General features: G+C 42.4%; 1 protein-coding gene across 1 annotated transcript in view; it reads left to right on the forward strand.

Moving 5' to 3' along the window:
* Window positions 1-221: 221 nt before the first annotated feature.
* LRRC56 (leucine rich repeat containing 56) overlaps window positions 222-12983 on the forward strand; it is a 130260-nt gene continuing 117498 nt past the window's right edge. The window contains exons 1-3 of the mRNA XM_025198538.1: window positions 222-395; window positions 2635-2824; window positions 6309-6392. Of these exons, the coding sequence (XP_025054323.1) occupies window positions 6374-6392 (19 nt within the window). The 5' untranslated portion in view covers window positions 222-395; window positions 2635-2824; window positions 6309-6373. The remainder of the gene's footprint in view (window positions 396-2634; window positions 2825-6308; window positions 6393-12983) is intronic.

Genomic DNA, 12983 nt, shown 5'->3' on the forward strand with positions numbered 1-12983 from the left:
AGGCTGGCCAGGCCCCTGGGCCCATGCCAGCAGCAGAGCGCAGCACAACGGGTGGAGGGAAATGCAGGAGCACGCCTCTCCCAGCAGCCACCCTTGCTGGGAGGCACCCTTGGAAGGGCTGGAGGTCATGAATATGTAATGAGGCCATGCAAATCAGCTGGTTGTCAGGGCAACCGGAGGCCTTGCAGCTGCCTGCTCCTCACCCAAAGGCTGGCAGCACCTCGGGCAGGCAGGCTGCGAGCCTGTGCTTGCGTGCCGGGCAGGGTGAGACCCGGCTCCTTCCAGCTGTGCGCTGCTGGGGGGCCCAGTCTAGGTCCTTTTCCCAGTGGGCCGGTGTGGGGAAAGGCAGGGGTGTTCCCCCTTCCCCTCTCCTTGCAGGAGGAAATGAGCAGCAGGTAGGAGCCTGGCCCCCATGCACCATGTACTCAAGGTTGGGCAAGGGGAGTCATCAGCTTCCCAAGGCAGGGGCAGGGGCAGGGGCAGGGGCGCGGGGTACCACAGGTGCTACTCCCTTTGCCCCCATAGCTGCCTCCTTGCTGTCTCCAGCAGCCCCTGGGGTGGGTGCTCCGAACTGTGCTACATGCGGAGGGCAGGAGCCCCTCCCTGTGTTTCGGGGGGTACCCCACTTGTTTGGGGTGCCTGGTGCATCCTTTCCAACCCCCACCCCCTCCCCTTCCAAATGTCTTTCTAGGCCAGAGTGAAATCCTGCCCCGTGTCTGCGCTTTCGCAGTCTAGCTGAGCTGACATGGTGGGCATCAGGCCACGCAACAGCCTAAATGTCATGACACCGGGTCCTGCGATCTTGCAACCTTTCTGGTGCTTCTCCAATCTTAATTTTGGCCCCCCTCTGCCCTCGTGCCGTGTCTCTGTACTCCCCTGTGCGGGCGGGCAGCTCTGTCTGCCACTGCACACACGATGCAGCTTGAGCGTCTGAACGAAATGTCAGATAAACCCCAGGCGAGGAGCCAGAAACACCTGGGTTCTCTTTGCTAGGCTAGTCTTTGCCAGGACACTTTTATCTTTTGCACCTCGTTTGCTGTTTCTGTAACGCGGGGATGGTTATATTTACAAGTGCGATGCAGCTCTGAACATTATTTCACGTATGTATAGTTCTTGGGAGATGAGAAAACGCATAAAAGATTATTATTATTTATTAATTATGTATGCACGATTGAACAGGAGGCAGCAGGCAGTGGCTGGTACAGTGCCGATCAGGGAAACTAGTGCCATTATTTGAAAAGGCTGGGAACCACTGTTTTAGAAGGACCCTTCATAATGAGCAAAGATCTTGTTTAACATCTATGACTAATACATTTAAGACCAAAGATACTTTGTGCTCCTGTCATAGAGCATCTATAGAGATGGAGGGGGAAAATCCTCCATTATTTGGAATGTCTGACGTTCTCTGCTCGTTTTCAGAGCTTACAATGAATCTGTTGTGGTTTTTTTTCCAATTATACATTTAAGTTGTACAAGCCTGTAGAGCTCTGAGGAGAACTGTTCTGAAATATAAATAACCCAAGCTAATCCTACACTGTAGGAAATTATCTCTGAATATTTTATATGGGTTTTCCTCCCAGTTAAGAGCAAAGAAATCTATCTAGTAAGTGCAAATCCTGACCCAAAAGCACGTGATGGTTTTGTTAAGATGCTGGGCACTACTTAAAGGTGCTGGACATCTTCACCTCATTGACTTAGGTGGGAGCTCAGAACCATGCAGGACATGCTTATCACCTTGTAGAGCTGGGGCTTAATTTACAGAGATGCAGTATGTCCCAGAGCAGCGTGGACAGCATGTCTGAGAAGCTTCTCTTCTAGATCATACAGGACCCCGTGCAGGTAACATCTATGGTTTTTCATGTAGACAGTGTACTACATAGAACATGACCCATCCTTAGTAGCCTGCCATAGGATACATAAGACCTCCATACTGTGCACTGTTTTTGTCCAGTATTTGACTGACTAGTTAGGATATTCTCTTAGAGAGGCATGAGTTCTGTGATATCTTTTACTGGGACAGCTGTATAGTTGGGAGACAAGTTTGACAAACTTTTGGACACACACTGCCCTTTCTCAGGTCCTTGGGCAGTGTGTGTCTGAAAGCTTGTCAAACTTCTTTCTGTTTTTCCTCTTGATGTTTTCTTCATAAGAACAAATGAGACTTTTAAAATGTCAATGACTATTATGTTTCTTATCCTGAGCGCTTTCTCCAGACAATATTTTCTGATGAATGATGCAGTGCAAATGTAGTAAATGTTGACTTCAGCCTTTTATCCAGTGCTGGACCCAAGCAAACATTTTTCGTACTATACTAAGTCAGGTTACTTCTTACAGCCTCAGGGACAACTGCTCTTTCTGGTGGTCAGTAAATAACTATTGCCAAACACATCAATTGTACTTTAAACCCTTCACCTTGCCCTGATTACTTCTGGAAGTTGTTTTCAGTCATTGTTTCAGTAAGCTGTTCTAAGCTATTTTCCTTTATGTACTGTCACAGTTTCTTGACATATTGAATCTGGTGTTCGCTCTCCTGGTTGACAAAGCAGCAATTTATGTCCTCTAATTTATAAAGGAATGCTCCATTTTATCCGAGTCTTTATTTCTTTTTTTCTTTTTTTTCCTTTTCAATTTAAGACTGGCTTCTTCATGCTAGTTTATCAGAATGGTGGGACAAGCACTTGAAAACCTTCCCTGTGAGCATGTGTGGTAGTAAAGACAAATGAATGGAGATGAGAGTGAGGACTCGTAAATGGGAAACCGTATGAGGAGAGAAAGAGATGGATTTGAAGAGAAAAGGGGGCCAGTGATGCCTACAGAAGAAAAGGTGAAACTTAAAAGCTATAGGTGGAAGTCTTTCCTTTATTTTTTTATATATTAACAAAATACGCACAATACTTATGGGTTTCTTACTTTTTAAAAGGCAGACAAGGTTCTCTGGGTAATTGTGATCGTTTTATTAGACCAACTAAGTAGTTGGAAAAAATCATTTTCTGTATAGATCTGTATCACACTACTCTTCTTACTATCTCTTCTTGTCTTTTGTCTTCCTCCTTTTCCTTTCCTATCCTTTATTGTCTCTTCTACTGTTTTTCCAACTTGAAGTCTCTGTGTAACAGGTAGTTGGATTAGAAAGGACTCTATTCCACAATTATTCTCTGAGTCCACAGTTATTGTCACCTAACAGCTTTCCTGCCGTTTATGTTCTCTCCACATACCTTAACGCTGGGAATATATGTAAGCAGTTTGAACTCTAAATGACATGCATTTTTACTAGAAAGCTATAGAAGAGCAGCAGATAATAAGGCACAGAACTGATGATACCACTCCTGGCTCTGACATCAACTGGCAATTTTTAGCATACTTTGTGGTATTAGCATTGTGTAGCCTGTACATCACAAGATCCATATGTAGCTTACCTGATCTGTGGTAGAAGCTGTTGCTGATCATAAACTCCTTAGTATTGGGTGAACAGCAGGGTATGAAGCTACTGACACTGCCCACAGACATCTTCTTGTCTGTCCCATTCGATAATGGAGTATGCTTGGGTCAGTAGAAAGAATAAAACGCCTACCAGTTGGCTTGCTTTCACAACCTTGTGGATCAGATTCAGTATGAAAGCCGTCCTTTGATAAGACGTGAGTTTGGCTTCTGCAGAGTTGTTCCACTAACTGAAATGTATTTTGGGACAGAATTAGAGGAAAGTCTCCAATATTTTTAGCCTGTAATATTATAACATTTTAATTGTGCAAAAATATAAATATGATTCCTCACCTCAGTTAGGAGTTGCTACATTTCATATTAGTATGAATGGCTTGCTATTTACTTTTGGACAAATACAGATGGGCTGTTTTGACCTAGAAAATCCTTGAGCCTCTCATTAAAATTAATTTAGAATTATCCAATTTAGAAGCATCCAGTTTTATTTGCTAATAAAACTGAGTGTAATTAGTATTTTTCTTACCACTTGAAGTTCACATCTTATCCTGCAGGAAAACAATAATGAATCTGGCAAGTAATACTTCATGAAATCACTAGGGTAACATAGAGCTGCCATAATACAAATTGGAACACTATAGATTAGCCACTGCAGGAATTGGAAATGCTAATGGAACAACATTAAAAATGAAAAATCAGTGCATACTAAGCTTTTTAAAAATGAAACTGATTCAAATTTAATTTAAAAAAATGCTTTTACTTATGTTGCTGTATTTCTTTATTTTTATTATTGTCACCTCACATTACTGAAACTGGAAGAATATTAGAAACATAATCTGTGTTATGTAATTTATTTGTTCTACATTTTTCTTAGACTATCTAAGTTTTGTTTACAGGCATTTACTAAAGCAGTACTCTTCCTCCTTTTATACATTTCCAGTGTATAGCAGTATTTAGATTTCAATTTGAGGCATTTTGTTTAATAAGTTCTATATATAAAACCTGAATGTTGAACCTAAATTGATCTGACTGGGGGCATCTACATGTGCACTTTACTGTGGACTTGACTAATTAGCTCCACAGTAAAATATCACCATATACATGTGTGTCAGTATTAGGGCAGAGTCATTTACTGCACAGAAACACACATATGGACGGTGACCGGGACCTCTGCAGTTTGAGCTGGGGTGGACAGCCCTGGGCTGGTAGCAGGCTTGGGGGGGTCAGCCACATGGCTCTGCAATTTCTGCACTCTTGTGCCCCAGCCAGTCCCTCCACTGCCCGATGCTGCTACCTGGATCCCGGGGCTGACCCCCACCCCCCGCAAGCCTGCTGCCAGTCTGGGGCTGCTGCACCCCAGCTCAAACTGCTGTTGTCCTGGGCGCATGTGCAGATGCTGCTCCTGGCAGAAGCTGACTCCAGTGCAAATGTCAGAGTCTATCACTTTGCCTTAATGGCACATATAGATGCACCCACTGTGTCCCTTTAAGCTGTTTGAATCAGCCAGGATTTGTAGAGGCATTTGGTATTCAAATAACTTCTTGCACTATATTCGGAAATCTGCTCTTCCCCTGTGACTTTGCCTAGATTTGCTTTTCTTTGCTTGAATATATTGTCTGAACACAGCAGTGGAAGCCAGAAACATTTATGTCTTATTCCAAACACTGAAAGTAACTTCTTGGTTTCTGCCCTTCATTTAGTTATCTAGTTGTCTGGCAAGAGAGATCTGACAATTATTTAAGATTTAAAAGGCAATATGAAATTTTAAAAGTTGTATTCCATGAATTTTCCTCATGAGTACATACTGATCATTGCAGAGGGTGTTTAAATGCAGTGCAGCATTAACTGTAAATAGACCTTTAAGTGACCCATTATTTTTGTTTGTCGCTATATGAGATGCCTAGGTTTCAGTACCAAACTGCAGGCTCTATAGAAATGCTTTAATGGTAACAAACCGAGGCCATCTCTTCACTGCAGAGTTAACTTGGGTGATGAACATGTACCATAGTTCTTTGCGCTGTGGTAGAATGAGCTGCATTGTGAATCTTTGCTAGTGAATTGTGAGTGAACTTGTCTGTCTTCAGAGCACATGCTGGGAATTGTGGGGAGGCACTGGACAACCCTTGCACTCAACCTGCATCTCACTTTAAAGGGAGTGGGTTGCCAGCCCAAATGGAAACCTCATTCAGGTTTTAGCTTGTAGTCCCCAGTGTCCAAGCCAGCTCAGGATGACCAGTAACCTCTAGTGAGAAGGCTTTGTGTGTGGAATAGAGAGGGATTTGGGTAACATCAGTGAAAGCTTGAGTTCGCTTCACAGTGAAGGCTTGCTCTTAGACTTGAGCTTGGGAGTGTTCTTTGTATGGCTTTATAATGACCACGGTCCACATCGCTCTTCACCAAGAGCAAAGGTACTATGGTGCAGCAATACCCATCTAATTCTTTCCACTTTTTTTACATTGCTTCTCTCACTTTCATCCTCTTTTTTTCTCCTAAATGCAGTTATCTCTGAAAAATGAAAACCGTGTGGGTTGTATAGCTGATGAATGAAAGGGTACAGTACAAATTCTGCTCACTTTAAAAATGAGAAAATGGACTTTCTAGTCAGTTTATACCAGTTCAGTACCTGACTCTGAGGATATGAACATATGATCAGCTACCATGGAATAAAAGGGTGGGGCTTTACTGTGCATCAGCTGTTCCATGGTAAATGCCTGTGTATATATTTTACTGAGGGCTGAACTGCCTCTGGTTAGCTGTCATTTACCTCACGGTAAAAGAGGGCTTATGGACAGTTACCATGGGTCAGCACCATGGTAATCCCACTTTTTTTAACTGGCTGCAATTTGTTTGTTTGTTCCTACCTTAATTTTTAGAGTTCAGCTGGTACAGTTAGGATCCTGTCAGCTAAGTACTGAATGAGCGTGCTTTGATAGAAAGGATGCACAACAGAAACATTGGTGAGTTTGGTTACTCTTACCTGATATGAATGATTATCAGTTAAATGCAAGCTTTGTTAAATATAGCTGTTTTACATCTCTGGTCTTGATTATTTCCTGGGAAGATGCTGTAGTCTTTTTATTTTTTCCTGCAATCTTTGAAATAAAAGGACCCACATTTAAAACTCACTGTTAGTTTTTCCTCCTCCTTCCCTCCCTCCGCTATTTCTTGTCTTACCTTGGACTTCAAGCCCTTGAGGCCAGAGACTCACTCTTGGTTATATGTTTGTAGGGTACCTGTTACAATGCAGCCTACCTTTTAAGTACTATTTTAATACAGATAATTAATGATAATAAAGCATGGCTATAAAGCACTGAGCTATTACAGCACATTCAACAGTAGTTATTCCTTTTATTCTTACTAACTCTTATTGCATACTGACAAGATGCATAAGATTTTCATAACTATTTTAGAGAAGATCCCATTTGGGGTCTGAGTTGGGCATAGTTACTTCTGTTTCTTAATCTTCCACATGTAACCATTTGTTTTTAAAACATGTAAAACATTATATCCAGTTCATCAAGTGCCAGAAATCTGAATACTCAGCACTGATTAATTATCAAATAGGTTTCGCTTCTGTGGAAATTAATCTTACCTGATTCTTATCACTTAGTAAAGATTATGTTGAAGGGCCTGATCTAATGGCCAGTGAAGCAAATGAAAGATTCCCCATTGACTTCACTGGCTTGGGTTTTAAAATGCTTTCTTAAATTTACCTTCTTCTTTTGGAAAGAATTTTATCATGACTTTTAAAAACAATTTATATAGCTTTCAAGCTACACAGTGAGTCAGAAACATTTTGTTTCCAGATGTTAAGTGCACTTCATAAGAAGAAAGGATGCTAGAGGCAATTCTTCTTTTAAGCAGTAGTCAAAGATTTGACTATGGAGTGGGCCTAGAAATGACACTTGCTGTGGCATTCTGGTGCACTGAACACTCATTACTACAGTCTAGCCTTAGCATTCAGATCTCAGATTAGTAGCCATATACTTGTTTTTCCTGTTTTAAGTCTCCACACTGAAAGCAAGTCCTAAGTTTAATTGGAAATGAGATGAGAGACAAATTGGACAACTTGAACTTCAACTCTGGTTTTGACTTACAAGCTTTTATGCTACCTGAAGACTGATCAGACTTGTCAGGGATGATTAGGAACAGGGAGATTTTGGACTCCCTTTCTGGTAAAGCTGTGGGCAGAGATGATGTGACGAAGGGATATAAATTGCTGGATCCATGCAGGGATGGTTTTATTAAAAGTTTAAATGCTACTGGGAAAGCCTCCAATCTTACAAGGATTTACCCACATACCTAACTTTATACATAATAAGGAGTCCCAGTACTCACAGGATGTAAAGGTAAGCTTGTAAGACTTGGCCAAATTAGGACCTAACACTGAAATGGAGAGTTGTGGTTTTTCTGTATGCTTGGAAAGTATTTAGCACATTGATGAGTGCTGCTGTGTCTAAAATACAGGACCTACCAGTAACCTGAGAAAATTAGGTCTTCTGAATGGTGACAAAAAGGAAAATGACCTAACTGCCATTTTAAATGTTACAGAATATCCAGTTTATAATAAGATAACCTACCAAATACTGAACTTCAGATCAGATCTTAATTCAATTCAGGAGAATACAATTATCCATAGACTCTGTCTGTGGAGATAAGGATAGGATTTTGGTGGTAAGGCCCCAAACAATAGATATTAAGTATTCCCAGACAAAATACTTTGTTAAATTTGAGTTAAGGTTGAAATTAATAGCTGTACATTCAGGATAGTTGGGAGGACTATTATTGTAGTTTAAAGGTAAAACAAGACATTTAAAAAAAGTTGGAAAATTATAAGTTTAAATCTCTCCTAGTATTTTAATTATTTTTCCATATACTCAGTACCCTGGTGTTTCCTGCATCTAATGTTAACGTTTGTCTGCGTCAAAGGCAGCTAGCTGATATCTTAGTCCCTTTACACTTTTGGAGTTTCAGCAATTATTCCATGAAGACAGGAAGTTTTTACACCATGTGGCCTGAGTCCCCTTTGTATTCAGCTATGCCAGATGTAGTGAAGAATGATGGACATGAGTAGTCCCTTGGATTTCCCAGAAGAAGATACAGCATCAGCACTAGCTACTCTAAACCATACCACAGATGTAAGAACTATACAAGGACTTCATATTGGTGTAAGGATTAGGAATAGTGAAGTTCTGCTGCACCATGTCTCCTACAATCTATACCCTGTCCCTGACAAAGCCTTTATAACAGAGGCATAATGATACGGCTGGGCTCCCGGGGAAGCTGTCATACACAGGGGCAGTGGCAACTTCTGGTTGTGTCCAGGCTGCTGGCTCAATTATATGGTTGTTTTTTTCCATGTGTTTGTGCCTGGGGCAGCCACCCCTTGTTGTCTCACACAAGTTACACCTCTGCCTTATCACACCCCATTTTTCCCTTCTGTTGGGTATAGGAAGATGTGGGTGTAGGCCACTGGGCCAGTTTTCTGGCAACAGAAAGCTCCTTTATACAGGAAGATTTTCCTATTAACTGTTTCATCACTTTGCAGTACAGCATAAAGTCACTTTAGCAAACTGAGGAGTCCACACTTACATTCTTTGGTAGTTTGCAGCCACCGACTGTACTCTTACAATCCTTTCTTACAACCTCTGGTGTATACAGCAAGGTATAATAAACTGTTACTGCGCTGCTGCAGACTGCCAATACTAAAGACTGTAACACGTGATTTCAGTTTGTTTTATTGTTTCATTGACTCCTAAGAGCACGTATAAGGAAGAAAGAACCACTTTGTGCCCTGCTAGAGCAGAACAATGTTGAGCAATTTCGTTCCAGAATAATCTAATTTAGAGGCATTTCCACCAGGTGGGATAAAAATTTCCCCACCACCTTACAACTTCAGCAGAAATCTGGTAGGGTATTATACATTTTGAACTTATTTCTGTGCTAAATACTTTCCAAGCATAGGATCTGAGGCATCTGAACCCAGGTAAAGTGGATAACTTTCCTGGGTGAGGTGCTGGTAACAAGTATTGAGACACATGAATATAGATAAAGGGTCAGCAACATTTTTGGGCAGAGTGCCATATGCAGCTGGAACCTTGACTTGTAACATGTTGGTGTGCTAGGGGTGTGGATGGTGGGGAAGCCACGAAGGGCCCAATCCTTGTTGTGGCAGCGCAACCCTGGCCCTATCCCCACTGTCCACCCCAAGGCATGTGTGCATCTGCTGCTGGCAATGAGCCAGCCTGGGTCTCCGCGGACCCCTCTGAAGCTGCTTTGCAGCCTCCCCACTTTCTGCTGTGAGCAGCCTGGGCTCCATGGCAGACAGCAGGGGTCTGTCCAGAGCCCAGGTCAGCTGTGGCAGGCAGCCAGGAGGCTGCAAGCAGCTGCATGAGGGTCCATGGAGCTCCCTTGTCTGGCTCATTGCTGGCAGCTGATGCACATGCACCTCAAAGATGGATGGTGGGGAAGTGGGCCAGGGCTGCGCTGCCACAACAAGGATCAGGAAGACCCCTCACAGTTCCCCTGCTGTCTGCCCCAAGGCACACATGCCAAGCAAAATGCCTTCATGTGCCACACTCTGGCATGTGTGCCGGGGGTTACCAACTCCTGATATAGATGCTTTCAAGACAAAGCTGCATCTGCCCCTGGTGCAATAACAGCTAGTTTTCTAAAGAAAAAAAGTGGTTTTTAGAGTGATTGTTGTCTATATAATCAGGCATATTTTTAACTTTTTTTAGTACACCTGCTAAAGTAGACTGGAATAGTGCACGATGCTGCATTTTACATAAATGCAACAGGGAATTGTTTTTGGCAGTAGGGATGGATTAATGTAATGGTTGCTTCCTGGTGACCTCATAGCAAATTCCAGCTGCCCAAACAGTTATTTTTCAGAAGGGGTTATCTAGTGCATTTGCACAAAATTACACTTAAAAGGGCACTCAAAGCTCCCTTAGGAATTTTAAACCAAACTCTGCAACTGTAAACAAAGATTTTTTTATTTTCATACTGCATCTCAGTAGTGCTGGGAGTGCTGCCATGACTTGTTATTCTGGAATTAACAAACAGTAATTACATAATCGTGGGGGGCAGGAAAAATTGAATACTTTAATAGAAGTTCTATGTGCTGAGAAGACGGCGGGGTGTTTTTGAAGTGCCCTTTATAGAGAGTTTTCAGGCCTGCATCCTATAGAGAAGATAATATGAAACTCCAGTACCATATCTGAAATTAGATTGATCCAAGCACAGAGTCATTTTCTGAAGCCACAAGTTGCCAAAGAGCAGAATAGAATGCTTGTTCAGAGCCTACCCTAGGAGACAAAATAATTGTATTCATTAGAAGGCTCTATCCACCCTCATTTGTTCTGAGGGTAGATAAGGAAGAGTCCAGAGTAGTGGTGCTCAGACTCCAGCTTGTGACCATGTCATTCAGCTTGTGGAGGTCCCAACAGATAGGGAAATTTTACAGTGAGGAAATGATGTCAGCATTAATTGCCAGTCCCCTGCTGCCAAATTTCTGGACCCACGGGGAGTCCTGTGGGCATTATAATGTAGCTCTGCCCCCATGCTCAGGGTTGCTTCATTGCTTCATGGCTGGTCCTGCATACATGGTGTCGGGCTGGTATGCACTGGAACTAGGTCAGCGTACTGCCACATCCAGCACATGGGGTTGGGTCAATGTATAGGATTGCACCCATGGGCCAATCTCATGCTACTCAACTGGCCCACGGGGTAGGAAGGTTGAGCCCCAGTTTCATAGATTTCATAGACATTAGGGCTGGAAGGGAGCTCGGAAGATCATCGAGTCCAGCCCCCTGCCCAAGGGGCAGGAAGGCAGCTGGAGTCATAGGATCCCAGCAAGATAAATATCCACATTTCTCTTGAAGGTGTTCAGTGTAGCTGCTTGAACCACCTCCGATGGCAGGCTATTCCAGACCTTGGGGGCTTGGACAGTAAAGTAATCCTTTCTTATTTCCAGCCTGAAACCGTCTTGTAGTAGTTTATAACCGTTTGACTTCGTCATCCCTTGGGGCGCTCTGGTGAACAAATGCTCCCCCAGATACTGGTGGTCACACCCAATGGTCTAGAATAGTGGTTTTCAACCTCTTTTTAGGTTATGATGCCCACAAAATTTTGAATGGAGGTGCAGACCCCTTTAGAAATTTTGAATGGACCCCTTTGAATTGTACGTGTAAGAATTCAAAGACTTTTGATTGATCATAGTAATTTTTTGTGAACCCCTTAGACATTGTGTGCGACACCCCCCAGGGATCTGTGGACCACAGGTTGAAAACCACTGGTCTAGAGTAAGCAGAAAGAGGGTCAGCCAGGAGCTGGGACAGAGAAGAGCAACAGAAGCCTAGGGCATAATGGGCATTTATACACGTGCTCCGGGAGTGGGGGGGAAGGGGAGCAGGGGCTCTTTAATTAGAGTGGTTCCAAGAGATATGTGTATCTGTTTATCTGCGTCCCGTGTATCTGTGTCCCCGCATTTAAATATGATGGTAAAGTTCGATGAGCTTTAGTTAAAACACCCCCACTTCCATTTTTAAGCATGGGGATGCTGATACACGAGATGCCAGCAGACTTGATTAATTGAGCCTGCTCACACTGGAGCAGCCTCGCTGCTCAAGCATAGGTGCCCAATATGTGGCTCACAGCAGAAAATTGGAAACCAAGTTTTCTTGACTCCCATTCTTCAACTTAGAGTCATAAGAACTATTGTAGTAGTGTTGTGGGTGTACTAAGGATTAACTAAAATGTATCAGTTTCATATTTATGGCTACTTCAGTATTCCTGTGCGGTTTGTTGGCTGATGTGATGACATCACCATAATGCATACTGAGGTGTTACTCGCAACAATGAACTCGGAGAACTTGAAAATGGTAAAACTTCCAGTCTCAATGTGCTGTGTGCGTCTCCCTTACCTGGGATGATGTGGCTATATTATTATTTTTTTATATTTGCCAGGTCACCTTTAATAGGTGGATATATATATTTTCCTGGAATAAAGCTACACCCATCTGTGTGGATTGTTAAAAAAGAATTAAAAAACCAGAAAACCCCCAAACCAGTAACTGTCTAATTACAGTCTGTGGACAAGAGCTCTTGCTGATATTATTTTGCACCTGAATTAGAAGTACTAATAGCCAGTCACAATTCAAAATATATTTTCCAGGGTTTTATTTTTTTGGTTTTGTAGGCATAATTAATGTACAGTCAAATGCTTCTGGCAATTGCTGCATGTGAAATACATATTTATGTACATTTAATGAAGAATGCACTTCCTTATCATTGACTCTTAAATAATTTGCTATAAGAAGACAATGGAGTCTTGGAGCTTTACCAGCCTGCTGGGTCCTAATTACATCAGATAACTCTTCTCTGCCAATTTCTTTTTAGTAAATTAGATTCTTCTGCAGGAAGTACTACCACATTGTTCCAAAGACAGTTTTGTTTAATAACAGCAACAACAACCCTTAGTGTTGATGTACTATATTGTAGTGTTGTGCAGTCATTAACTAACCCTCACTGCATCTGTGTAGGGA

Source organism: Alligator sinensis, unplaced genomic scaffold, assembly GCF_000455745.1.
Source record: "Alligator sinensis unplaced genomic scaffold, ASM45574v1 scaffold907_1, whole genome shotgun sequence".
Classification (NCBI taxonomy): Eukaryota; Metazoa; Chordata; order Crocodylia; family Alligatoridae; genus Alligator; species Alligator sinensis.